This window comes from Equus quagga, chromosome 3 (assembly GCF_021613505.1).
Source record: "Equus quagga isolate Etosha38 chromosome 3, UCLA_HA_Equagga_1.0, whole genome shotgun sequence".
Classification (NCBI taxonomy): Eukaryota; Metazoa; Chordata; class Mammalia; order Perissodactyla; family Equidae; genus Equus; species Equus quagga.
The window spans coordinates 147,920,334-147,947,627 of NC_060269.1; the positions used below are offsets into that span (position 1 = coordinate 147,920,334).

General features: G+C 40.3%; 1 protein-coding gene across 1 annotated transcript in view; it reads left to right on the forward strand.

Moving 5' to 3' along the window:
• CLNK (cytokine dependent hematopoietic cell linker) overlaps positions 1-24,907 on the forward strand; it is a 155,621-nt gene extending 130,714 nt beyond the window's left edge. Inside the window, exons 14-18 of the mRNA XM_046656422.1 lie at positions 1,016-1,056; positions 6,760-6,893; positions 7,913-7,990; positions 12,413-12,568; positions 19,425-24,907. Of these exons, the coding sequence (XP_046512378.1) occupies positions 1,016-1,056; positions 6,760-6,893; positions 7,913-7,990; positions 12,413-12,568; positions 19,425-19,571 (556 nt within the window). The 3' untranslated portion in view covers positions 19,572-24,907. The remainder of the gene's footprint in view (positions 1-1,015; positions 1,057-6,759; positions 6,894-7,912; positions 7,991-12,412; positions 12,569-19,424) is intronic.
• Positions 24,908-27,294: the final 2,387 nt, after the last annotated feature.

Here is a 27,294-nt window from a genome sequence, read left to right on the forward strand (position 1 = left end):
ATCCAGAATATAGTTCTGACCCATTCCCCAGAGGGAATAAATGAGGCCCAGAGATGCTGAGTCCTTTACCATTGAAGTCAAGTCCAACTGCAAAGCCCAAGCACTTTTCAGTAGCTGCCCATAAAGACTTGATTCTAAAATCGCAGCCCATGGATCCTGACTTTCCCTGGTGGCTACCCAAGGTTGAGATGTTATCTCTTATTTATTCAATAAATATCTACAGGGAGTATACCCTGTTTGTGGCAGAATAGAGCAGTGCATAGGAAGGATCCACTGGAATGAGACTGCCTGGGTTCATCAGTAGCAAACCATGTGATCCTGGGTAATTATATCACTCATCTTTCACAGGGAACTGAGAGCAGAGCCAAGCCTGTTGCAAGTGCCCAGTAAATGCCAGCTCTCATTGCCATTGCCAGGCCTTGTATGTCAAGGGCATGTTCTCCATCCCCCACGCCCTTCCCCTCCCTCACTTGCATATTGTTTTTTGATTGCTTTTATGATATTTTTTATACTCTCTTTTTCCTTATGAATTTCCTTATAATAATCCACAGTTTTCTCACCTAGCTCACATTTCAAGAAGGAATAAAATAATTTCTATACTCTCCTTCCTTGCCATGGCTGACTCTCCTTCAATCAGTATACAATTTCTATAGAACAGAGCCCCAACCAGCCACATACCATTTTCTATAATGACTGTAGTTACAAGACAAACGTAAATTTGTGGCTTTCAAAAGTAAAGAACTATGGTATGAGCTCATTGAAATGATATGGAAAGGACTTATATAGGTCAGTCAATTTGTTCTATATATAATACCTGTGTATCTTGAGAAAGGGGAGAGAGAACCAGCCTCCTATTGCCTTACAAAACAGATATTCTTCTAGCATATCCAGTAAAATATCAAGAGCTTTGTAAATGTGACTTGGGCCACTATCATTGACCTTACCTCTGAGTGGAATTTTACCCACCATGAGAAATACTAACATTCTTTCAATTCAATTCTAACATTTCCTTTAGCTCTTCATTCATGGTGAGCAACTACAGTATGCAAAACAGAGGTAAGAACACTATACTATGTAAGAGTTATAAAACACACAGGTAAGTCATCACACTGCAATATTCCTGCACTGTGGCTTAGCTTTGTGGACCTCAGAGTCACTGAGCTGATGTGTATAATGTCATTAGCTTGTTTTCATTGATAAATAGCATTCCAGTGTGTTAATATAACAATTTTCATCCATCATTAAATATGATCACTTAGGTGGTTTCCAGTTTTTTTCTTCTTACAGACATTATGTTTTGAACCATACTATAGATGTCTTCCCATGTACATAATAATACGATAATTTCTCTTTCTAAGAGGGAAATTGTTGGATTTTAGGATGTGACTTCTTCAATTGTACTAGATGTATTTTCCAAAGGAGACATAGCGTTCAGTTTCACCAAGAGTTTATGAGTCCCCCTTGCTCTCCATCCTCTCCAACAGTTGTTTTTGACAAACTTTTAGTTTTTGCCAATCCATTGGGTGTAAAATAGATTTGTCCTAAGAAAAGTCTATGAAATGGCAAAAATAAAACTGACCTCTCTTACTAATTCATTGTAAGATAAATATCAAAAGGATACCATGTCTGTGAAGATGTCTGAAGCAGCATGTAAATATTACTGTTGGTGATGGATTTTGATATTGTTAGTATCACGACATAGATCTGTCATGTTCTTTTGTCTTTCTTTCTTTATTCCACATGCCTTGGAGATTCTGTGTTCAGTTCTAATCCTGCACTCTCTCTCTGTTGAGTAATTAGAGAGGGTTTAGGGCTGGAGGAAGCAGACACCACGGACAGAGTAGAAAGGCAGAGGGCTCTACTGACTTTTGTCCTAATTCTGCCTCTCTCCCTACAATAGGATCAGCTTGAGCAAGTTAATTTCTGGAGCTTCACCCTCCCCGCATCCATAAAATTCAAATAGTAATGTTAACTCACAGGGTTAATACACACAAACACACACACACACAACACTCTGCTTGACACATAGCAGGCAGCTGACACATTTTGATATCCTTCCTTCTTTTCTGCGTTCCCTTTCCTTCTGCAGGGATTCCCTACCCAAGTGATCCCGTTAGACCAAGAGTTGCCTCTCTTATTTCCATCATGTCTTTATTTCTCATCTGTTCTATATCTTCTGGGTGTTAGATTGGAAAACCAATCTGGAAAACTCATTTCCGCTGAGGTGCACATGGCTAATAAAAGTTTCCTTTATTTAAAGGAAGGGGGCCTGAGGAGGCTGTGATTCGTTAATCCCGTTGGATGAGCTCAATCCCTGGGAATCAGAAAACAAGAACAGTGGTGCTGGAGGCCAGACCTCAGCGTACGAGGATGAAAAGATTTGAGGTGTCCAGGTAGAAGGTGCAGGGACCGACCAGCCTGGAGGGGCATTACTTACGGGGGTTTTGAGAATATATTGGAGGGAGGGGAAGCAGAATCTTAGTTTAAAGAGGAAGCCAGAGTCTTACCTTGAAAGAGAAATAAAAATGAAGAGCAATTAAAGAATGGAGCAGCATTGTCAATGGAACAGATGGCCTTCACAGACATGCGTCTAGTCACGCAACCCAGGGCTGCGAGTAGATCATTTGTAGTGGATCTTGTAGCTTGTTCTCTACTCGTCTCAGAGGAAACCAGCTTGCTTAAAGGAACATGCTGGGATGGACAGGGAACACATTTTGGCCTCCAGCACCTTCAAACACCATTAATTCCTCTTTCTGTCAACAAATATCCACCAAGCACATGGTTTGTACCCAAAATTGGACTGGGTCTAAGAATAGATAATAGGGACAACCTCATCCTTCAACTAGCCAGTGCTTAAGCACCTGCAAAGCTCCTCCATTGACTTACTGAGCAATGTTCACTCTATTGGGTAAAAATTTATTTCTGCATCCCCTCTACTTGGTGGAAATTAGGTACATAATCCAGGCACTCACAGAGCTCTCAGTCTAGAGCGCTCTCCAAAGCTGATTGGATTAAATTTGAAGGCCTCAGGTGTGTGGGCAGTACTTTTCATGGTGAACAGCGAAATCAACCTCTCTGTCAATGTAGATATTAGCATCTTGATTGCTGATTAACACCTGTTGCCAATCTTCCTCTTTTTGCTTGAGGAAGATTGGCCCTGAGCTAACTTCCATGCCAATCTTCCCGTATTTTGTGTGTGGGTCTCTGCCACAGCATGGCTTGATGAGTGGTGTAGGCCCATGCCTGGGATCCAAACCTGCTGACCTGGGCCACCAAAGCAGAGCAAACCAAACTTAACCACTATGCCACTGGGCTGGCCCCAACAAAATTATTTTGATATATTGGAAGAGGATCCAGAAAGTTTGGTTATACTCTAAAATAGTAGTAACATTGCTAAGTTTGGAATTGTGGGTGATTTCTTTTCTTCTTTGTTTTTAGTTTTTGCTCACTATTTTCTTTATCTGCATTTTATAAATATTCTTTAAAATATATAGCTCTTTTTTTAAAAAAAAAATTATTTTTTAAATTGTATGTGAGGGTAAATTAAAATTTGCTAATAAATATTTATGGATACCTGCTTAAAATAAAATGCTTTTATTATAAGTCACGAAAGAAAGCTCTAGAGCTGTGTTTCTCTAATAATACTAACAACATTGGCAGTAACATTTATTGAGTGGCAAGTATGGGTCAGGCACTGTGCTAAGAGTTTTATATACATAAGAATTTAGAAATGTTAGTAATTATTGATATCAGTATGATTTTACAACTGTTACCTTTTTTATCAGGGGGCCCTGCCTCAAATTTTATTGGCCACCTCACAGTGTCCTCCTCAGTGTTCCTCCACTTACTGGGTCCACCTCTTCATTAATGTGACCCTCCATTCTCCAAGTGGGAAAGTCCTATTTCATGGGGTTATAAAACCCAAATGCAACATGCTATGTAAAGAAAACTTTCAAAAGATCAGCTGCCATTATTTTAGAATGAAATCAATTAAATACTGCAGTGGATTACATGCTCAGAGTTTCATTCATTCATTAAACAAAGATCCAATCGGGACTTCAGGGGAAAATTGTGTGGCCAAGTTGGTTTTTTGTCTGTTTCGTTTTATTTAACTCATTCTCTGAATAGGCTAAATGCTCTTTTTCAAGTAGGACTTTTTAAATATTCAGCAAGGCACTCAGAGTTGAAATGTAATAAATCAGTTGCCACAATATGATGAAAAATTCATAATCGCTGAACACTATTATGTACGCCACACAAACTAAGTGATAGGAAATGCTGATAATGGTTATTTTCTTCTCTCAAGCATGTTCTTATTGTTTCAATCCATGTTGAAAAGATAGTATGGCTATTTCAATAATAAGTCTTACGTGTTGCTTCACTATAATTTAAAATAAAGTTTTTAAAACCATTCTTCCTATATTATGATAGCTCCTTAAGCTTTCTTTTGGTTAGGATTAGCCTTGTATACCATGTTCCATCCTCTCACTGGTGATCTCTCGGTGTCATTACCTTTTAGATGTGTAATTAGCACATAAACCAGTCTGCATCTGATTTTTAAATGCCAGGTTTACACCTTTGATATTTATTGTGATTACTAATATTTTTTGATCCACTTTTATATTATTTTGTGCCTCCTATTGCCCTGCTTTTTTACTGACTTTTTTTTTTCTTTTCTGCCATATATTGGATTCATCTCTCCATGACTCCCCTTTCTCTCTCTCCTTTGGAAGTCATCATTCCACTTCCATTCTTCTATTGGTTACCTTGAGCATTTTAAATAAAAGCATGCTTGAATTTTAAGACTCTACAGTTCATATCCTTTTCCCAAGCAATACAAAAAACTTAGAATGCTTTTAGTTTGATGGCATGAATTCTGCACTGTGTTTGAATATTAAGCTCTTCTACTCATAAAATAAAATTTTAAAAGGAGAGATATCTTCAGCATCTTTTGCCTATTTTTAAGGTCATAAATTGGTGGGTGAAATTAACTTACTATGATGAATGTAATTTAAACTTTAAGTGATCTGACAGTTTTCTACAACAAACATTTTGACACACATAATTCCCAGTAACAAACATTCTTAGGCTCAATGTTAAAAACCACAATCCTTGGAACCATCAAAACAGAACTTTCAATATTTCAGGAGTACCCTTTGTTCTTTTTACTAAACCTAGAGAGAAATTCGGCTTTTTGATGATGAGAAGCAGAATAAATATACATATAATCTAAATGTTATGATAAATGGCACGTAAATATTTGCTAATGTTCTATTTCACATTTTGCCTCAAAAATGTACTGTGTCAAAGGTATCCCATTTTTTCAAAGTTCTTGTTAAGCTACTAACCAGGACTATAACTTTGGTTATACATTTTACAGTGAATTAGGACTATATAGCTTATAATTCTTCACACTAACCACCTTTCTTCCATTTTATATGTTATTATTGTCCAGTACTTTATTTTCATATTGTTTTTATGCCCTCAAGGCTTTATGATTTTTTTTACAATTAATTCTTTCCTTAAATTATTACCATATTTATAAATATTTTTGTTTAGTATTCCTCCTAACACCTCACTCCTTCCTTGTGGTTTTAATTTCCTGAAATTCATATTTTATTAGCATTTACTGGAATGATATGCATTAGATACTTAGTTTCATTGAAGAATGTAGAGAAAATACCAGATCAAAACTTGACAAGTGGTAGTATCTTAAAGCTTAGGAACCATGTGAAATCAAAACCCTTTCAATGAATTCTTTTGCATTTGGTCACTTTAAAATTTATTGGTCTATCTCACTCTTTTAAAGAATCTTTTACCCAGGCATGATTTTGTAGCATCATGCATTGGTCACTTGAAAAATAATGATTCATGGAGCTGAGCAGGTCTTTCCAATGTTAACATATTTCAGGATGTAACATTTTTTAAAATCACATTTGTAAGTAACACCCCCAATCTCATCAGAAAATTCTCACTGTGGAGATGCTGTTATGTCAGAGTGGCAGATTCAAGTTTTTCCAAATTCCAATTCATACTTGAAAAGTTTAATTTTATTATTGGCAACAAATACTGTGCCATTTTCCATGAGGTGACAGGCTCACTTTGTTTATTTATAATACAACATCTGCCAAATGCCCAAGTTTGAATAACCATAGTTTGTCTGTCAGTCATTCTTTCAGGTTAAAAAAGTGGTGTTCCATTAAAACAAATGTTGTTCTTTCAAGTTAACAATTAAAAAAAAACATGCCGTTTCCTGAGTTGGGAACGAGCTTGGCTTGTTTAAGAAGCTGAACAAAGTTCACTATGGCCAGACTAGAGTGGACAACGGGGGATGGAGGGAGCGATGGAGGGATGAGTGGATGGGTAGATGGGTGGATGGGTAGATGGAGGGATGGATGAATGGAGGGATGGAGAAAGAAGAAGAGAAAGATTATTCAGGGCACTATTGCCAGACGTTAAACGTTAGGATTTTCTTCCAGAGGTAAAGGAAATCATGGAAGGATTTTTACCGCGGTGGGTTGGCAAAGTCAGAATTACATTTTTAAAAGACTACTTGGATGCCCTAGAGACAGAGGAAAGGGCAAAAGCTGAAGAAGAGAACAATCCAGAGGAGATTTGTGTCCCGAGGGAGATGGTGTGGTGTAGACCAAAAGGTTGCCACAGACACAAGAAGGAGTAATGGGTTCCAGCTCCTTGTTGGAGGGAGGTGGCCTGAGACAGTAAGGAGATCATATTCAAATGTGCATTTACTTTTCCCAGATCATAAAGAAAGCATGCAGTCCCATTCTCCTCAGAGACGTCAATCTCCAGGCAGCTCCAGCTCTCAGGAAAATTTGCTATACTATAAAAACACAAGCTGGAGAAAAACATTCCCCGCAAGGTCTGATGAAAAGGTAAACCAAACACATCTCTGCAACTTCTTTCTAGATGAACTTGACATCTAAATAGAGCTTTATTGAACAACGGCTAAAAGATCATCACAATTGGCTTTAATTTTTTTCCCCTTCTGGTTACATACTATTATATATTACATATTTAATATTTTAAAAAGCATTTTGCTATATAACATTTTATATTGCTCTTTCACCAGAGTTTTAACTCGCATATTTCCAGATTCTCAGTGTGTTTTTTTTAATTAATCCAAAAAATGGTGTTTTATATTTTAGGCTGTTCAATAATCTTTAGAATTAACAGGGATTTGCATACTGCAATTCTTTTTCCGACAGAAGATCCACATATCATATACTCACTTCATTTGAACAGTCCAACACCTTTTACTGAGTACTTATCACATGCCAGACAACATGCTGAGGTTAGGGTCCCGCCCTAGAGGAGACGTACAGCGGGAGGGATGCAAATGGATAATAGATGTATTCTTGTTAATCCTTCATCTATTTCCTGGGCTCAGGAAAAAAACAAGACAGACAAAGTTTCAAATCTCAGTTCCACCGCAAGTGACGTCAGGCATGTGGCATAAAGATGCTCACAATCTCTACCTGTGTTTCGCTCCCCTGCTATTTTTATGATGAGTAGGGCCACATAGCCTTCACAAACAATATACATCCCACCTCAATAAGCTTCACAGCGCAGATGCTGAAAGCATTGATAGATAGAAAGCGTATTATCCATTCCGAGTTTGGCGCCAGGGGGCCTTTCTCAATCGATGGGGAGAAATTTCTGATTACTTTCAATGACAGGCAAACTCTGTCATGCCAATTTCATAATTCCTAAGCTGCAGTTACTTTTTCTGTGTCTATCTCCAGATCCAGGGATAAAATTTTTGTACTGCATATCTACAATAAATCAATTTGTGACTTGGCACTGGTGGAACAAATGTAAATTTTAATTAATTAATTAATAATTAGTACTTCCCTTTGACACTAAGATATTCATCATTTAACCTTTACTGCAGGATGTCCAGCACAACGAATGGTACATTGGAGAGTACAGTCGCCAGGCAGTAGAAGAGGCATTAATGAAGGAGTACCAGGTAATGCCTTCTGTAGAGCCCATCTCATTGCTTCTGTAGCCATCCTATGGTTTCCTGACCATAGGCACGGGACGCAACAAGCAGTGTGCTTTGATGCAATAGTTCCTGCATCGCCCTGTATTTCTCAATGCTGGGAGGTTGTAATTGGAAGGGGGATTTCAAACAGAGTTTTAGATTTGAGACTTGGTTGGGTCGTCTATCTGCTGTGTAACTTTCTCAAGTCCCTGTATATCTTTAAGTGTGGTTTTCTTTATTTGTTAATTGAAAATAATAAAATCAACCCTAAGGAGCTGGTATTTTGGAAATCAAATATAAAAGCTGGGTTATAAATGGAGGTCACGTGGAAGGTGCCCTCCTTCTGCTTTCTTCAAGTTTCATCTCCTTACTAATGGTCTGCCCAAGGTGGAGTTGGGTCTCTATGCCTCACTTCTTCAGGAAAGGAGCAGAGACCATAAATGCTGTAACAGTTAGGATATGATAGGTTATACTATAGTAACAAACAACCCCAAGATCTCAGTTGCTTAGCATAACAAAACTTTATTTCTTGCTTGCACTTCATGTCCAAGGTAGGCTTGGGTAGGGAGACCCAGACTGCTGGAGGCTCCATGTCAATGTGTGTTGACACCAGTCACACACTGGCTCTTAACACTTCACTTCTGCTCACATTTCATTGGCCAGACCTAACTTCAAAGGGGGTGAGGAAGTACAAACGTACCATGTGACCAAAAGGAGAGAAGACCTGGAGTATTTGCGATCGGATCAAATGACTGCTATAACTATGATCACAAATAGGGAATAGATATTAAGCAACTACTCTATGTGCAGAGAACTATCCTAGATTGTTTAGAAGTGATAGAAGGTTTCTCAAGGTCAATGCAACATCAAAACCTAGCCTCAACTAAACACTAAATGGTCATGGTTGAATGAGGAAATACAAAACGAGTAAGTTAGTTAATTAGTGGATGGATGAGTAATGACAGGTATCTAATAAAATTTTAATAAAATCTAGCTCTCAGAATTGATGTTATAAAATTAAATGAGATAAATTATATGTAAGTTGCTATAGTAAACAGAACAATGACCCCACACACATGGTGTCCACATCCTAATCTCCAGAGCCTGTGACCGTGTCACCTTACCTGGAAAAAGGAACTTTGCAGGTGTAATTAAGTTAAGAATCTTGAGATGGGGAGATTATCCCGGATTATCTGGGTGGGTTGAATATAATCACAAGGGTCCTTATAAGAGGGAGACAGGAATGTCAGAGTCAGAGATGGGGGGCCATGAGTCAGAAGCTGGAAAAGGCAAGGAAACAGATTTTCCTCTAGAACCTCCAGAAGGAACCCAGCCCTGCCGACACCGTGATTTTAGTCCAGTAAGACCCATATCAGAATTCGACCTCCAGAACTGTAAGAGAATCCATTTGTGGGGTTTTTTTGGGTTTTCTTGTTTTTGTTTTTTTAAAGTTTCAGTGCATGGTTGTGTATCCCAGTTGTTAGTTGAGTTCTCTATGAGAGCTGCTGCCACAGTGTCACAACTGACAAACGGGTGGTGTGGCTCTACAACCAAGAAACGACCCTGGGCTGTGGCAGTGAGAGCACCAAAACTTAACCACTAGACCACCAGGGCTGGCTCAACACATTTGTGTTTTAATCCACTGAATTCATGGTAATTTGTTATAGCAGCAGTAGGAAATTAACCCAGTTGCAAACCAGGTGTCTTGAACGTATAGGTAGAAATAGAAGGATCTCAGTTTCCAGATGAGGAAACTGAGGCTAAGTCAGGTTCTGGGTCACAAGGTGGAGAAAGTGGCAGAACCTGTATTGCAGATCAGTGCTCTTTTCACAAAATCACGGCTGCCTTTAGCAGCCATGAAAGCTCTTTGCATTCTAGATGGGGACCCACGTGTGGTTAGGTGGTGCCCTGCCTCCAGGACCCTTCTTCCCCTCTCCCTGGGGAATCCACATGCTAATCTCTGCTGGGTAGAATGGTGGAGCAGTGTGCTGGACTTGTGGAGGCTCAGCTCCAACCTGCGTTCCTCTTCTTGGCTAATAGTACCAAATGGGCCATCATACCCTCTGAGCCTATTTCTCAACCTAAAAACTGCTCTTAGAAGGCCTGCTTCTAGATGCCGATGTGTGCATGGTGCTAGAAGAGCAATGTATAGGTCACGTAATGTCCTTCCAGCAACGTTTGGGCGCTCAGTCAATGCTCCCTCCCCCGACCCCTTCTGTGTGCCTGTTTCTGCCTCCTCCAGAAAAAAACATTGAGAAAACAGAGTCTCAGTTGAATGACTTCATATTTTCCTATTCTGTTTGTCTCAGTTAGCTTCACCAAAATGTGTTTCCCATTTATGAAGGATAATTTAATTTAAATCACAGGATTGCCCAGATTCATTGTGACAAACTCATCGCAGAGTTTAAGATGATAAATCCCAAAATTGGTCACGTATCTTGGCCTCATCTCCCTCTCTATCTTTGGCAATGTTCTGTGCTTGAGTCTTAAGGCTTCAATTGCAGCTGAATATTTTAGGCAGAACAAATTCCAGAAAATCTCTCTATCCCATTTTATGTATTTGGGGGCTGGTATATTTAAAGAGCAAGAATTTGGGCTTGACTTCTAGGTATTCCATTGACTAGCTGTGACGCTTCGGGGGATTCACTTAAGCTCTTAGATCCTAATTCCCTTACCTGCAAAATGGGGATAAAACACCTCCTCAAATTTTATGTAAATATCAAACGAAATAATGTGTGTAAAGTGCTTGGCATCCTGAGGGCAATTCTCAATAAGCCTCAATCATCATAACATCTCCATAGTTTTATAGTATTATTTATAGCTTTAATGTATTTATAACATTATTATATAGTATTATAACCATTATTATCTATAATATCTATGTTAGTTATAACATGTATTATATAATAATATAGAATATAATTATATATTAAAATATAGGTATTAAATATAGTCTCTATATAACTATTATAAATATGAATTATTATATATATCCATCTTTATAATGAATAGATAGTAAGTGCTGCACACTTCTACTTAGGTCTATTCTTTACAGATCTTACTATCTATTCTTTGTGGATCATTTATAACCATCTATACAATAATCCATGCAAGCACAGTGACAGATTTTTCAGTATTTTTCATCATAAATGAGATGATGTCAGCACAAAACTAACGCTTGTAGGTGTGTTTATGTTCAGGAGGACTGCTCCATTTCTTAGCCTTTTACGACCAGACCTTCATCCTGAGCTATTCCCCAGGGTGTGCCTGATTATTTCTTTTTTAAAATTTTTAATGTATTTTTTATTGAGGAAACATTGTGTAAATTTCAGGTGTACACCAGTATATTTCACCTTCTGTATAGACTACGTCATGTTCACCACCAAAAGTCTAGTTGCCATCCATCACAGTACCCGTGCTCCTTTACCCCTTTGGCCCTCCCCCACTTCCCCGGGGAACCACCTGTCTGTTCTCTGTATCTATGTGTGTGTTTGGTTGCTGTTCCCTGTTGTTTCTGCTTCCATGCAGTTTGCCTATTCAGACCACTTCACATTGTTGAGCTTCTTTTGGACAGCCTCCCTCTCCTCCCTTGGCGTCTGTCACACTGAAGCTTCTGGGTTTCCTTCTGTCTCTCAGACGTCTGCTTAAATTCCTTTTCTGTCTCCTCTTCCTTGCCCTGCACTTGCCTCTACCTCAACCCAGGCCAAATTTTCTCCTCCCTCAGAGTCGCTCCACTCATTTTAATATCAATGACTGTGAAGCCCCGCATCTTTTTTGGGGACCGTAGTCCTATATTGACATCTCCCCACACAAAGACCCAATTTATATGCTAAAAGCCTCTCCTGCTCAAAGCCTGTGATGGCTCTCACTTTTCCTGGAATAATACCTGAGCATCAGGCAGAACAGGATATATGTCAACATTGGCAGATGAAGGGAAGCACACCCAGCAAGGGGGAGGGAGTTACTCCAGGCAGAGGGGGTGGCGTGTGTGAAAGCTGGGAGCCCAAAAACAAGATGGCACCTTTGGGAAATGGTGGCTTGACTGGAGGCAGGATGCAGAGGCCAGAGACTGCAGGAGCGATGAGAGAGAAAACCACAAGACAGGTTGCTGCATTTACCCATGAACGTCATGCAAATGTTGTAGGCATGATGCTGAGTAGAGGATGTTGAAGGACTTGGAAGATGGGGTGTCATGATCTGATTGGTAGACTTCTCAGAACATAACAAGAATCCTCATACATACTGACACTCCTTAAATACTTACTGAATTAAATTGAATAAAGAACTGGTTTGCCAAAAATTAGAGCCATTTGGGAATCTCACACAGGCACGCATCGCTGTTGCCAACATTGTGAGGGTGGGACGCTGGCATTCCTGAGAAGATAATCCTCCTTCCTTTTGCTTCAGGATGGTACTTTCTTGGTCCGAGACTGTTCCACGAAATCCAGGGCAGAGCCCTACGTCTTGGCGGTGTTTTATGGGAACAAAGTCTACAATGTGAAAATCCGCTTCCTGGAGAGGAATCGGCAGTTTGCGCTGGGGACAGGACTCAGAGGAGAGGAGGTGGGCGTAACTTCACGGTTTCCCTTTTCCAGGCCAAAGACAACAAGTGAGGGGAAAGTTTGGGGGATGCTAGCCCAGTCATCTCCACATCCCCGTAACTGCAGGACAGGAGAAAAGAGCGCCGCCCTGGAGGTGGAGAATGTCATCTAGTCCTGCCAGGCCTGTCCACAAGCATCCCCGCACACGTCTCACACTTCAGCTCGCGGGGCCAGCGGTCTATCCTGACCATTCCATGCACCCTCTGTCCTGCTTTGCCCACTAGAGAAAACTCATCCTGCAAGACGCATCTAAATTCAGCCTCCCAGGAGGCCTCCACCGAACCCCACTTTAATGCCGCATTCCTTCCCTGTCCCGGCGCTTAACTCGCACTGCAGGCATTTCTGACAGCCTCTGTGAGCATGAGGAATCGGTAGGTTGGTGTCCTCAAGTTGAATGTGAGCTCAATCACAGCATTCAGTGCTATGCTGAGCATGCCCGCCTTCAGTACAGATCTGCTGATAGGCAGCTGGGTAAAGGAATGCATCAGTTAAAGCATTCATTAATAACTGTATGAATAAAGCAGAGAGAAAGGAGATTGATTTTCACTGCATGTGTTGTGCTAGGCCTGGTCTGTCTGCACTATCTCATTTTAATCCTCAACAACTCTTTGACATAGCGATTGTTCTTATCTTAGATACAGGGAAACTGAGGCTCAGAAAATGAAGTAAATGGCTAGAGACACACAGGGAGTGAGAGGGCAGGGAGAGGCTGCTCTTTCAACTCTTCTAGGAAGGAAAGAAGAGAGGAAGGAAGGAAGGGAGGGAGGGAGAGTGGAAGAGAGGGATGGAGAAAGGAAGAAAGGAAGGAAGGAAGGAAAGAGAAGGGAAGAGAAGGGAAGGGAAGAGTAAGGTTCAAGTTCCGACTCACCATTTATTTACCAAGGATGTGAGCTCAGGCCAGTCACTTAACTTCTCTGGGCTTTAGTTTCTTCAAATGTAAATGTAAATGTTCTTTTCAAGTCTAGACTTCTATAACTCAATGATTCTCATTTAGCGTCTCCAGACCTCAATTTTATCTGTTGGTATACATTATGGGCCGAATTGTATCCCCCACCAAATTCGTATGTTGAAGCCCTAACCCCGAGGACCTCAGAATGGGACTGTTTTTGGAGAGAGGGTCTTTAAGAGTCAATTAAGCTAAAATGAGGTCAGTAAGTGGCCCCTAAGGACTGGTGTCCTTATAAAAAGAGATTAGGACACAGACACACACAGACGTGAAGTCACAGCAAAAAGACAGCCATCTACCAGCCAAGAGGAGAGGGCTCTTCTAGAAGAAACCAACCCTGCCGACACCATGATCTCGTACTTCCTGCCTCAAGAACTGTGAGAGAATAAATTTCTGTTGTTTAAGCTCCCTTCACCCCTTCTGTGGTACTTTGCTACAGAGGCCCAAGAAAACTAATATGGTATGAAACTAGAATCTTCACACAAATATCTATTGTTCTTCAATAGATATCAAAATAAGGCATATTGCCAGGGCTGCCAAAATGCTCCAGGAAGGCACGTATGTGAAAATCCTATCAGCAGCTGTGTGAAGATTCCAGCTTAAACCCAGGGCCTGATCCAGAGCCCTTTTCTCAGAATCACACGTGGCTGGAGAGGTGTGCTCTGCACTGGCTGGGTTCCCGAGGGGTCAGTCCACCGGCCTTTGCTACAGCCTGGAAAAGTTTGGGCATAAAGGAGAGCATGAGTGGATATCTAGATTAATATCTAAATCTGCTAAATAGAGCCACATTAAGAAAGTGTTACGGCCAAACTCAAGAGAGAGCAGCCCATTTTTGCTTGTGTAATGAGGATTAGTGAGTTAATGAATGGAAAACAGTCAGAACCCTGCCTGGGAGAATCGAGTCCACAGTAAATGTTAGTTATTCTATTTTCATTATTATGACTGAATCATAATAACTAGGATATAGTTCCCCTCAACCAGATACCTCTTGTTAATGGACTTTCCAGCTCAATTTCCCTTTATCGTACTATATCTGCTTCCGACTTATAGAATTTCTCATTTAAAAAAAAAAGGTTTATACAACTTTCAAGTTCTTGGGATTAAGGATTCCTTTTCCTTAGAGACTACAGAAAATGGAAATCATGTGGCCTAACATGTGCGGGGCCTTCTGTGAGATGCTGTTTAATTTGCTCTCGCATTTGTCCTCGCAAAAACTCAGGGAAGGACGCCTTATTAAACTCCTTTTACCAGTGAGGAAACTGAGACCTAAAGAGGTTACAGCTTTTTTTCCCCAACCATGCCATACTCTGGTCTGCTAAGAAAAGAGGAAGCAGTGTCTCTGTGATAACATCCTAATAGCATTTAATCAGATCATCACAGGTTCACTGACTGCCTCGGCAGGTAAATGGTCATCTATGACAGACAGCCCAGAGATTAGACTCTCAGCTTCCAGGTGAGTGGCTCTAATTATCATCGCTGAGGACCCCTTAGGGATTCCAGTGCCTACTTTAAGAAGACCCTTTTGTGTTCCAAAATTTTCTCTTCCCATGCATCCCAGGCAAGAGTTTCCTTTTCATATTATTTATTCACACTCACAAACACGTACTATGCACAGACACTATTCTGTGCCGTCAATGGTTATTAACTAACTTGAACAATTTTATCCCCATAGCAACCCTGTGAGGTAGGTGCTGCCAATATCTTCATCTAATCAATGGTGAAACTAAGGCACAGAAATGTTAAGTAACTGGCCCATGGTCACAACTACCGTATGGCAAAGCTGGGGTTCAAGGTGGCCTGCAAATCTGTTAACATCCTCATACAGTCTCAGATAAAATCATGACCAAACACAAAACAGTCCCCAGCCGGCTTGAAAACAGTGCAAAGTGCTGGCTGAAGAATTGGTAACACTTACAGGGAGCTTACTGTGTGCCAGGCACGGGGTGACAAATGCCTGCACTGTGCTGGAGGCAACGCTCCATTCTGGGTACACAGAGTGGAGAACAGGAGAGGCCCAGCCAACGAGGGGGTCCCCCGGTAATCTGTGCCTGTCTGTGTGGAGAGATGCAGGGAGAGACTGGAAATATGGAGCCAGCCGTAGAGTACCAGCCCTGGCCAGCCAGAGGCACCTGCCACAAATTTCCTCAGCGCTCCACCTGCAGCACGCCTCAACGCTGCACCCGAGGTTTAGACATCACGTTTGTCAACATCTCTGTGACAGCTCGTAGAGGGGAGCAATTTCAACCATCAGACCTTCCCTGGTCCTACAAATGTTTGTGATAAGCTGCTGAAAATTATGATGGATGTTTACTTGAAAAATTAAACTTTAAGGAGTAGGAGACAGAGACAATGAACCCATGGGTTTATTTCTCACTTCTGTCTGCTTCTCTCTCCTCCCTCTCTCTTTTTCTCTCTTTTCTTCTTTCACCCCTATGAGCATACCCAAACAGAGTTATTTACCTTTCTGGCAGTGAAACATTGCCCACAATTGGTATATAGGGCTAACAAAAAGGTTTAAACAAATTTTAAAATCTAACATTAGGATGACATTTTCTGTCCTCCTGAAAAAAATGGTTTAATACAAAAATAAGAGCTTAATTATAATCTTTTTTACAAGGCTCTTTAGGGTAATATATGGGTTGTGAGCCTATTGCTAGAAGTCAATAATAAGAAATGACAGTATGATTTATTGTTCCTGTTTCGCTTGCTTCCTATGACTTGCTAAAATTACAATTTTATACAAAATGTCACCCTTGTAGATTACCAAAACAATTAACATTGAATTCATTATTTTGGGACCATCCTCAAGAAAACAGGAATAAGAATGTGAAGCAAGCATTTTTCCTCTGAAGATTAACACCAGGAAAGATGATTTCCTTTGGGTAATGTGGGTTAACCAATTTTGTGGAAGAGTTCTGCATGAAAAGTTTTTTCCATAAATCACTTTTTGTTGTGTCAAGTAGGAAGAAAGAGCAAGAAAACTCTGTCCTTAGTTTATAACTGAAAATGACGTATAAAAATTTCCTTTCTTCCTAAAAGCTTACAATGATAGTCTATAAACTTCTCTGGTGACCTCATTGCTCTTTCATCATATTCTTGGCAAACCTAGAAGGAAAAAGGTCCTAATAATGACTGACATTTATTGAGCACTCACTGTGTACTGAACTCTCTTCTAAATGCTGTATATGCATCAACTCAACTAATCCTCACAATGGCCCTCAGAGGTGGGTCCTAATATTACCATCGCTGAGACAGAGAGTGTAAAAAACTTGCCGAAGGTTGCACAGTTAGTGCTTGGAACTCAGGCACTTGATCTCCACAGGCCCTTAACTTATGACTTCAGTAGCAGAAATATTACTTTCCCAGTGACAACAGGGAAGCCACCTTACCATAGCATCAGGTAGCAACCAATAGTCATTGTATACCTGTTAGGGGCGGACAGATCGCTTATCTCATTGAAAACTCTGCCACAGACCCAGTCAAAGGCTCCGGGGGCAAGTGGCCTACAGATTTACTTAGGACGCTTTCAGTGAGAAAAGCAAAAGCCAACTCAAAAGAGCTCAGGTGGGAAGGGGGGAGGTTTGTTGACTCAGTCACCAGGAAAGACAGGAAGGGAGCAGACCCAAGACTGGTCCGTGTCAGGAGACCCATGACTCCATGTCTCTTTCTCCAAGATTTTTCCCCCATGTGATGCTTACTTGCTTCACAGGTGGCAGGAAGGAGGCCAGGCCATGGCAGGTGCAGTTTTCTAGCATTTCAACTGAGCGCTCCCCTGAGGAAAAATCAGTTCCCTCCGAGAAGCCATAGGCAGCCTCCAAGGGAAGCCCCCGGGTGGCCTGGTGAGGTTCTCGAGCCCAAAGGTGATTACTTTCACAGCACATTATCCCTACACGAAATTATGTATTTGTATAAGAAATTATTTTCTGCCTGCCCCCACCAGAAGGTAATCTCCGTGAGGACAGGGACCTTGACAGTCTCCTTCCCTGTTGGGTGTCCCTAAGGCCTGTGAATCCTTCTGTGCTAAGCCGCACTGGGCAGAGGCGGGAGCATTCAACACAAAAGCAGAATCAGAGTCCCCCTTACCCCCACCGGGACTCCCTTCCTCCAGGCTGTGTCATCTCTACCCTGGTCTGTTGGAACACCGGGGTCAAAAGCCGTAGGCAAAGTTGCATATAGGAAAAAACAGACTCGAATCCAGAAAAACCAGCCTCCATTCCTGGTCCTGGTCCTCCAGCCACGTGACCTCTGAGCAAGTCAGCCCAGTCCGTGTCTCTGAGCTACGGTTTCCTTAGCCCTTCAGGGAAGGTCATCCTACCCGCCCCGCTCACTTCCCAGGGTTCCTGAGGAGGATCAACATTCTCTCAAGGCGTAGAAGTCAGGTTGTGCAAGCTCTTCCTATTTATCTCCCTATATCCACTTTCAAGAACTCATCCAAGCTCAGCCAATCAGAATGACCGTCTATGCCCACGTGTTCTCAACAGCTGTCTTTGTGCACCTTCTTCCTCTGCTTTAAATATCATTAAGCCCGCCTTGTCCACTTACCTAGAATCACCCAGAATGTATAGCCCATTTCAGGGCTATTATCTTTGACAAAGCATTTGCTGATTCTCCTAAACTTGAAATAATCTCACTTTCCATTAAATCGCCAGAGCACTTTATCCGTACATCTCTAGAAACATAAAAGTGTAATGGTCTGCTGTCACCTCCTTATTTCACAAGAAGCCCAGGGAAGGAAGCTTAAGTTGGCTAAGAATGACCCGCAGCCCTGTGGTAGTCACCGTTCTTTCTGCTTATGCCGGAATTCGTTACAACAAGAGGGGTTTACAGGAGGGAGAGTTCACTGCAGGCCTTTCCCACCAATTTACTGAGTGAGGGTCAGGCCTTGACGTCCACATTTTGGGTTGTCACAGTTGGTGTCAAGGTAAGGGAGGGCCACAGATGCTCCAGGTTGACTGCTATGTAATTAACTCAGCTGAACTGCTTACCATAGGAACATGTGATCACAACAGAGTGCACCTGGACCAGCCTGACCCGGTTCTGGTGAACATTCCACCGGTGGGAAGCTTAGAGAGCTGCCAGAGGGTTCACTTTTGGTCTCCCCAAGTCCCTATGTTCTCCCATGTTACCTTAGAGGTTTTTTTTTTTTTTTTTTTTGAGGAAGATTAGCCCTGAGCTAACATCTGCTGCCAGTCCTCCTCTTTTTGCTGAGGAAGAGTGGCCCTGAGCTAACATCCATGCCCATCTTCCTCTACTTTATATGTGGGATGCCTACCACAGCATGGCTTGCCAAACGGTGCCATGTCCACACCCAGGATCTGAACTGGTGAACCCCAGGCTGCCGAAGCAGAACTGTGCACTTAACCGCTGTGCCACTGGCCAGCCCCTATCTTATCATTCTTATCACTCATCCTTCTAGAGTTTGTTTGCCACATCCATTTTTTTTAAAAAATCGCTTTCTGACACATCTTTATAATCCAAAAAATTTTATTTTATTCTATTTGTTTTTAAAGATTGGCACCTGAGCTAACATCTGTTGCAATCTTTTTTCTTTTTTCTTCTCCCCAAAGCCCCCCAGTACATAGTTGTATATTCTGGTTGTAGGTCCTTCTAGTTCTGCTATGTGGGATGCCACCTCAGCATGGCTTGATGAGTTGTGCTAGGTCCGTACCCAGGATTTGAACTGGCAAAACCCTGGGCCACCAAAGTGGAGCGTGGGAACTTAACCAGTCAGCCACCGGGCGGGCCTCCAAAGAATTTAAATAAGTTAACTTCTTCTCTAAGTAAAACAAAGCATCTTAGGCTACACTTTTTAACCTACAGACACAAAAGATAGATATCTAAATTTTCATTAACTTTCTTTTCTGTGTTTCAGAAGTTTGATTCGGTGGAAGACATCATTGAACACTACAAGCATTTTCCTATTATATTAATTGATGGGAAAGATAAAACTGGGGTCCACAGGGTACAGTGCTACCTGACTCGGCCACTGCCTCTCAACAGACTCTTCTCACCTTGGTAGCCTGGCCTGTGTTTACCTTCAGTTCAGTGCATCCAACGCCTCTATCGTTTTTCATTTATTTCAAAAGATTCTTTTCTGTGGCTTTAAGGGATTTCTTCTTTGGCTTCACAGAAAAGAAAAACATTCTATAATGGAAATTAGAAAATCAATCACGAGTTTAAAAGCTCAAACCACAGAAGAGATATTTATAAGATGCAAAAATTAAAACTAACTTTTAAAAAGTATCTTCTAAAGAAAAAACTATAAACATGGTCATTACGCTCATGTTACTGACCAGCAAGAGAGGTTACAAGAAGCTATTGCTTAAATGTCTGCAGTTAGCACACAAGAAGTCTAGGTGAGATTCCCAAATCTACGCTCTTTAAAGAACCCAGCGCTGCCTTTTCTTTATTTCAGGACTGTTTGGACTTGTGAATTTCCATCGTCTACGTGATTCCTTATGCTAAGGATGTTGGTGAATGTTAGCTCTATTTGTCATCCTGGAAACTTAATTATAGGAAAGGGATATGCTGTGGAAAACAAGAACACTTGTAAATATCACTTTAAAGACAGAAATCAGAAATGCTTTGACTATGGTGTGAAACGGCCAATGGACCAGTCTCTAGCAGACTGTTTAGAGCTGCTTTAAAAAAAAGTGGAATTAGCAGATTCATAGTAGGGAGTAAGCTTAAGTCTGAGCGAAAGTACAATGTTTTTTTTTAAATTCTACCTGTGGACTTCCATTCAAAGGAAGAGAAGAATGTTCCTCTAATTAGTGTTAATATCTTGCAGGAACATTCCACATGTCACAATATTGTCCCCTCTCAAGGCTACGAGGATCTCATTTTATTCCTATTTTACAATACAGATGAGGAAACTGAGGCTCAAAGAGGTTACTGATCTTAATCTAAGAAGAGAGCCCAGATTTTTATCTGTTTTGCCTGGCTCCATTCAAGCACATCTTCCCAAGTACATTCCCTATGGGATTTTACAATCAAACTGAAAAGCTAAATTAAAAAGAAAGAGAGAAAGAAACAATTTGAAAATACAGATTTACCCACATTGAAATAGATAAATAAATAAACTCTTATAGTGGGGTAAACTTAAAAAAAAAGAATTCTGTTCGAAATTAATGTATATAATGACTTCAAATGTTACCAAAGCCTAGATGTGAAATTTATGGAGTATTTATGTAATTGTAGATTTAATGCAGCAGTAAAACCAACAGAATAGGAAGGTAAGAGATATCAATGAAAACAATACCAACGATGCCCAGTGTTTCTCTAAAAAAGCAGACAATGAGCACTCTGATTGGAGCTGTTGGCGTCTACCAACCAGCTCACCAACTGCCCAGGTTCTCTCCTTTCACAAGGGCAATGTGAAGTAATACCTCTAAGTTAGACCAGGAGATTTGATGCAGAAGCTGCTTGTAAAGCTGGAAATCTTGATCGCCAGCTGAGCCTGTCTTAGAGTGCAGCTGCACAGAATAACATACGAACCACACACAGAGTGTTTGGATTGGAGCTTGGCTACCGAGGATCAGACTGCTCAGAGCTGAAGGTACTGTGGTTGCTGGTCACTCTCAACCGGACTTCAGCAAAACCAGGCCAGTGTGGAAACAGACTCTGCAGAGAGGTCACAGGTGCGTGTGCAGGAAGAATCTGACCTTCATCCTCAAAAGCTATTGGGAGATTACAGATCATTCCGATTTGCTTATTCCCTGGGGCTGTGCTACTCAATGCTATGTTCTCAAGAAATGTTCCTGAGTCTCCTCAAGCATTGCTGTTGTTAAAGTAAATGAGCATTAGGTGTTAGCATCTGATGAGGTCTATGTTTCCAAAAATATGTTATCACCTCTTGTTCACAAATGCATGATATGATGCTAAGAGGAAAAAGAAGTAGAAATCGACCATCTTATAATAAAACACCCACAACATTTATACATATGAAAATCTCTGGAAAGAAATAAAAAATTCAAAATATTGACAGGGATTGCTTTAGATGATTGGGATTTGAGAGACCATGTTAGTTATGTCTTCTGGAACTCAGATGCCAAGACAGGAGTTAGAAGTGCAAACATTTATTGGAGGCAACGCCTGAGAAAGATAAAGGGGAGAAGGAACAGCAGTAGACAGGGAGAGCCTTCAGGCTGGGATGTAGGGCTGACGCCTATAAGAGGAAAGAGGGAAGAAGGGAGGAATGAGTAGGAAAAGCACCAGTCTGAGAGCCAGTTCTGCGAGAGTCTTGGCCAGCCCATTGGTAATATCCAGAGCAAAGATTGCCCATAGAGGAGAGAGTACCATAGTGGGCAGAAGTGGCCAGGTCTTAGTACATCACCATGCTAAGCCATTACCGGAGACTGCCCAGGGAAAACACAGCCTTCAAATGCCATGGGAGATCTAGAAGGCGCTGCAGCTGAGGCTGTCAGATGATTTATTGATCAGCAGGTTCTTCTTTCAAGGGAGATGCAAATGGCCCACCTCCATGCCTGCCATAGTGACGTTCTGGTTTTCAGTGTTGATTATAATAAGGACATTTTGCTTGTAATAGACTACTAAAGAATAAGGGTGTATAAATTTTAATTGTACTTGATTCTTACAACAGTTCTGTAAAGAAGGCATGGAAGGTATTCTTAAATCATTTTATAATTGAGGAAACTATGTTTTCTTGGCAAAAATCTTACAGTGACATAGTCGTGGCTGAAAACAAGCTCTTCACACACAACTCTCCTATTCAGGGTCTAGCTGCTTATTGGCTCTGAAATTGAAAGCTCAATGATTTGGCCTTGGCATGCCCAAATTCCAGAGGGTTTTAATCCCTCTTCAACTATTATTTCATTTTTAGTTCGAAAGTGTCACTTGATACCCAGCCTCAGTAAAGCAGTGGAATTTTAGCTTTATCTGATTATAGCATCTATACATTCAAGATATTTCTTTTTGACTAAGTAATTCCCATTCTGGATCAGTTTATGTCTTCTTCCTCTCTAGTAATACCTGATGCACTTATTTGTGCACTGCATATGAATTCGCTGCTAGGCGCTCTTGTAAATGTTGGAATTATAGTGAATTTAGTGGGAGAAACAGACAACAGGTATATAATAAGATAATCTAAGTTGGTTTCCCATTACTTTGTTGTGTTTCCATTTTAATACTTATCACTGAGTGCTTGTGAGTGAGGCCAACATTAGATATTTTGATGAAGCTTATCTGAGATGGCTTTAAAAAGTTTTGAACCAAAAAATTTTAAATTTTTCCAAATTTACTCAATGGAAAATTCTCCCTCTTGGGTATATGGCGGGGGTGGGGGTGTTGTGTTTGAGTAGCCACATCATAGCTGAAATTGAATATTCTGTTCTAATTACTATAGAAGAATCCAAATTTTCCCCATTGTCAAATTTAGCCCATTGCCGTGTGTGTACACATACACACATTTTTTTATAGGATGATCCATATTGTATATGATTAGCATTATATTTGTTATCTATTTTTTTATCCTGAGTAACATTTGTTCTAGCTAAGCATATTTACATTTTTTTGAACTTTCATGATTTACAGCTGTGCTAACTTAAATGAAAGCAAATATGTAATTAAATGCCATAATATCTCTGTAATTGAGTATTAAATAAAGAAACTTAAAATATAGTTAAATTTTGTTTGTTTCATGCCCTACTATCCCTAAAGCCCTTTTGAAATCATATTCAGGGTAAATTTATGATAAAATTTCTAGATCAATTTTTGACATATGAGCACTAGCCTATGCCAGGTTTGAGGGATAAAGATGAAAAAGACACAATTCCTGTGACTGAAGGCTAAAAGCCTGGCAGGCAAAGTACACATGTAATTAAAATCACGCAATTCAGAAACATAGATTCGGTAATTCTCTCCCTTGTCCCACCGTTGCGTTGGCAGACAGAAATGGATGCCCTGGGGAGGGGACAGTCAGGGAAGGCTGCCCAGGGGAGATGTTCAAGCAGAACTGAGGAAGCCTCTAGAATGCAAGCTTTAGAATTACAGACACTTCGTCCGTCTATTTTTGAGCATTCTTATCTTTAGGGCACTATTCTAGACCATTCTAGTCACTAGGGAAGCAGCAATTTACCTACCGCGTGGGTAAGTGAACACAATAGAGGCGGCATCCACGGGGAAAGGACAATGCTTTAGTAAGTGTCCTGGGGAGATTGGCTCACCATATGGGAGAAAAATGCAATTATGTCTCTACTTCAAGTCATATTTAAAAACAAATTCTCCATGGTGCAAATAGCTAAAAGTGAAAAGCAAACTTTAAATTGAGTCTTGCATTTTCTTCTAATAATTCTTTTGTCTGTGGGATAGGGAAACAGTTCTTAAACAAAATGAAAACATAAATCATAAAGGGAAAGATTGATAGGTTCATTACACTAAAACTTAAAATGTTTGCAAAAGTTAGACAAAGTCAAAAGGGCTTTAAACAGCCTAATATAAGAATGAGCTAAGGATATAAATAAGCAAAAAATGAAAAAAACAAAAGCCAACTCTTTGCCTTGTGAGTTAAGATGTCCAGGCTTGCTATCATAACTGGACAGTGGTGGAATTGACACAAGGATGCCAACAGACGCTGTCATGGAATGGACCTGTCTTTAAGGACAAATGACATGAAGCCTAATGGAGCAGACCAGGAGATGGAAGTATGGCTTCTCTGGTCCCCAACCCCACAGTGCTGGACAACAGACCCACATCGAGGGAGATTTGAGCCAGAATGCTTAAAGAGAGGCCAGGAGAGTGGGCAACCTCCATGGGAATGGCAAGTGAGCTCCCTGTCTGCCCACTAGATGAAAGGAAAAGGGACAAATGGATCCTAAACCCTTCCTCTGTGCTTACTGAGAGACTTGCTGAAACAAAGAGCAATCACCCAGGAGCCTCCCCAGCATGCTCAGGCTTCATGCTTATCTGACGTCTACAAAGCTACGTCTACAACCATAGCCAAGAAATGCTAATTAAATAACAATTGTATAGCACTTTTCACCCATCAGCGTGGTCAAAATTAAAGATTCAGATAGTATCAAAAGCTGGTGAGGACGCAAAGAAATAAAAATTCTCAATTGCTAGTTGAAGCATTGCAGGGTAGGTACCTGACAATTAGCATTTTCGTTGTAATGTAAGTGCCTGACTTTGAGCTTTTGATTGCAGAGGCATCCATTTCAAAGACATCCTCTTGAGTAAACACGTTGCCAGCTACACAACTAGACGAAGAGCCAGGCCGCCCCACCCAGGAAGTTCGGCTCTGGTGACCTAGTTAACTGACCTCCTGAGTGACCCCGGTTTTCCCTTCCTGTGCTTTAATTCCCATTCTTGTTGTAAATTCACCAAGAGCAAACCAGCAAATTCCTAGGCACCCCACCCTTGACCTCAGTAAAGGCAGATCCCCAGGCCCCCACACTCACTCTCTCTCTTTTCTTTCAACCTTCCTGTGTGGCCTTGGACTTGTGAATAATAAGCCTTGTTTCTTTCAAAGTTCCCTGATGGTTGTTGCTGAGGTGTGTCTTACTACCATAATAAGAACCACAAGGGCCAGTCCAGCCTCAACACTGGCTCCAGTCACGGAAATGTATGTGGGAGCTCGCACAAGTGCGGGCCCAGGTGAGTCCCCACAACCATTCCTAGTCAATACCATCACTATCAACAGGCTGAGACTGACAAAAGCAAACATGATTCAGAACAGCACTTTGGAAAGCAATTTCACAGTATTTAGTAAAATTCTGAATGTACACTCTCACTACAGTAAGACTTCCAATGAAAACATGGCTAAATATGAACTTATCTTTGATCCCGTTGGAAACTCCACTACATTGACAATAAAGGAATTGAAAAGGCAAGAACATAAGATAAAGGGAATGGAAAAAAATATGGCAGAAGAAGAGAGGTGCCCACAAAATTTTGGATGAGGGAAATTAAATGGACAAAGAGTAACTGAGTAAATAGAGAAAGCTAAATGTAAGCCTGCTAGGAGGAAATTCAACAGGAAACAAGCGGTTCCCATTACAAAAATCTGGAAAGGCTCAGAAATTGGAGTCACAAGTTACCCTTAAGGACTGGGTGAAAAGAAGACTCATGGATGGTCACTATAAGAATCAGTTATAACCAGCATCCCTCCCGTAGGAATCACAGGCTACTATCCCTTCCTTACCCAGGTGGTCATCAGAGAACACATCTCCAGAAAATATTTAGAATTAAGCATATAAGGTACTGCTGAAAATGAGAAATATGTGCTATGCCAAAAATTAGGGTTTAACTGAAAATTTCATTCCAAATTTATAGAACTCCAATGCCTCTTAAACACTTGGTTCCCAGGAGGAGCAGACAGAATCATCACCCGAAACTGACAGAAGAGAGTAATTCTGCTACAAATACTGACATGTGCTGGTTCCCAACAAAAGAGCAGATCCCCACTCTATCACTCTACAGTGAAGACCCACCCATGCACACACAGGTTCCAGCTAGTATTTTTGTGCCTCATTCTTAAATATGAACAGTCAAGATCTTAGAGAAGAGCTTCTAAAATGAAAGGCGTTAAACGAAACCTATAAACCAGAAAAAGAAAAAACACAAGAGAGAGATACGATGTGGAATGGAGAAGAAAATTACAAAGAGAAATATAGTTAATCTGATAAGAGAGGTAAGACATTGAATCCATGAAATATGAATAGAATGGTAATTAGATAAATAAGTATTCAGAAGTAAAATTGAAAGCACTAAAAGGAAAACAGACAAAACCACAATGATAGTTGGAAATTTTAATACACATCTCTCAGAAATTGATAGAGTAAACAAGCAAAAATGAATAAAGCTATAGAAAATTTTAACACCACCATCGACCAACTAGACCTAATTGTCATTTATAGACTACTTCACAAAACAAATATAGAATATACATCTTTTTCTATTCCACACAGAACATTCACTAAGAAGGACCATCTTCTGCGACCTAAAACAAGTTTCAATAAATTTTAAAGGACTGCAAAAATATAAGTTGTATTCTCTTAGCCAAAAAAAGGAGAATTAAAATAGAAATGAATAACAATAAGATACCTAGAAAAATCTCCAACTATATAGAAATTAAGCAACACATTGCTAAACTACTCATGATCAAAGAAGGAAACACAAGAAAAATCTAAAAATTTTTCAAAATCAATGACAATGAAACACAAAATACCAAAATTGGAGGATATAGCTATCTTTCAAATATAATGATTTAATATAAGCATTTATACCTTAAAAGCCTTAAATGCTTATATTAGAAAAGAAAGATCCATAATCAAGTACCTGTTTCCACTTTAAGCTATAAAGAAAGCATAAATTAAGCCCAAAGTAAGTAGAAAGAAATAATAAAAAGCAGAAATCAAGGAAACAAACAAACAAAAAAAAAAAAACAAAGAAAAGCAACAAAGACAAAAGTTGGTTTTTTTTAAAGATTAAGAAAATTAATAAACAGCTAAAGTAATCAAAAACATAAGCAAAAGAAAACACAAATTACTAATAAGGAATAAAAGAAGGGACAACACAACAGATCCCACAGACATTGAAAGGACATTAAAGGGATATCAGAAGCACCTTTATTCCAGTGAAGTTGAAAAATTCAACTCCACAGATACAAGACTAACACAAGAAGAAATAGAAAATCTGAATAACACTTCACATTAAAAGAAATTAGAAACTTTCCCACAAAGAAAGCTCTCAACTATGATGGATCCTCTCAAACATTTTAAGAA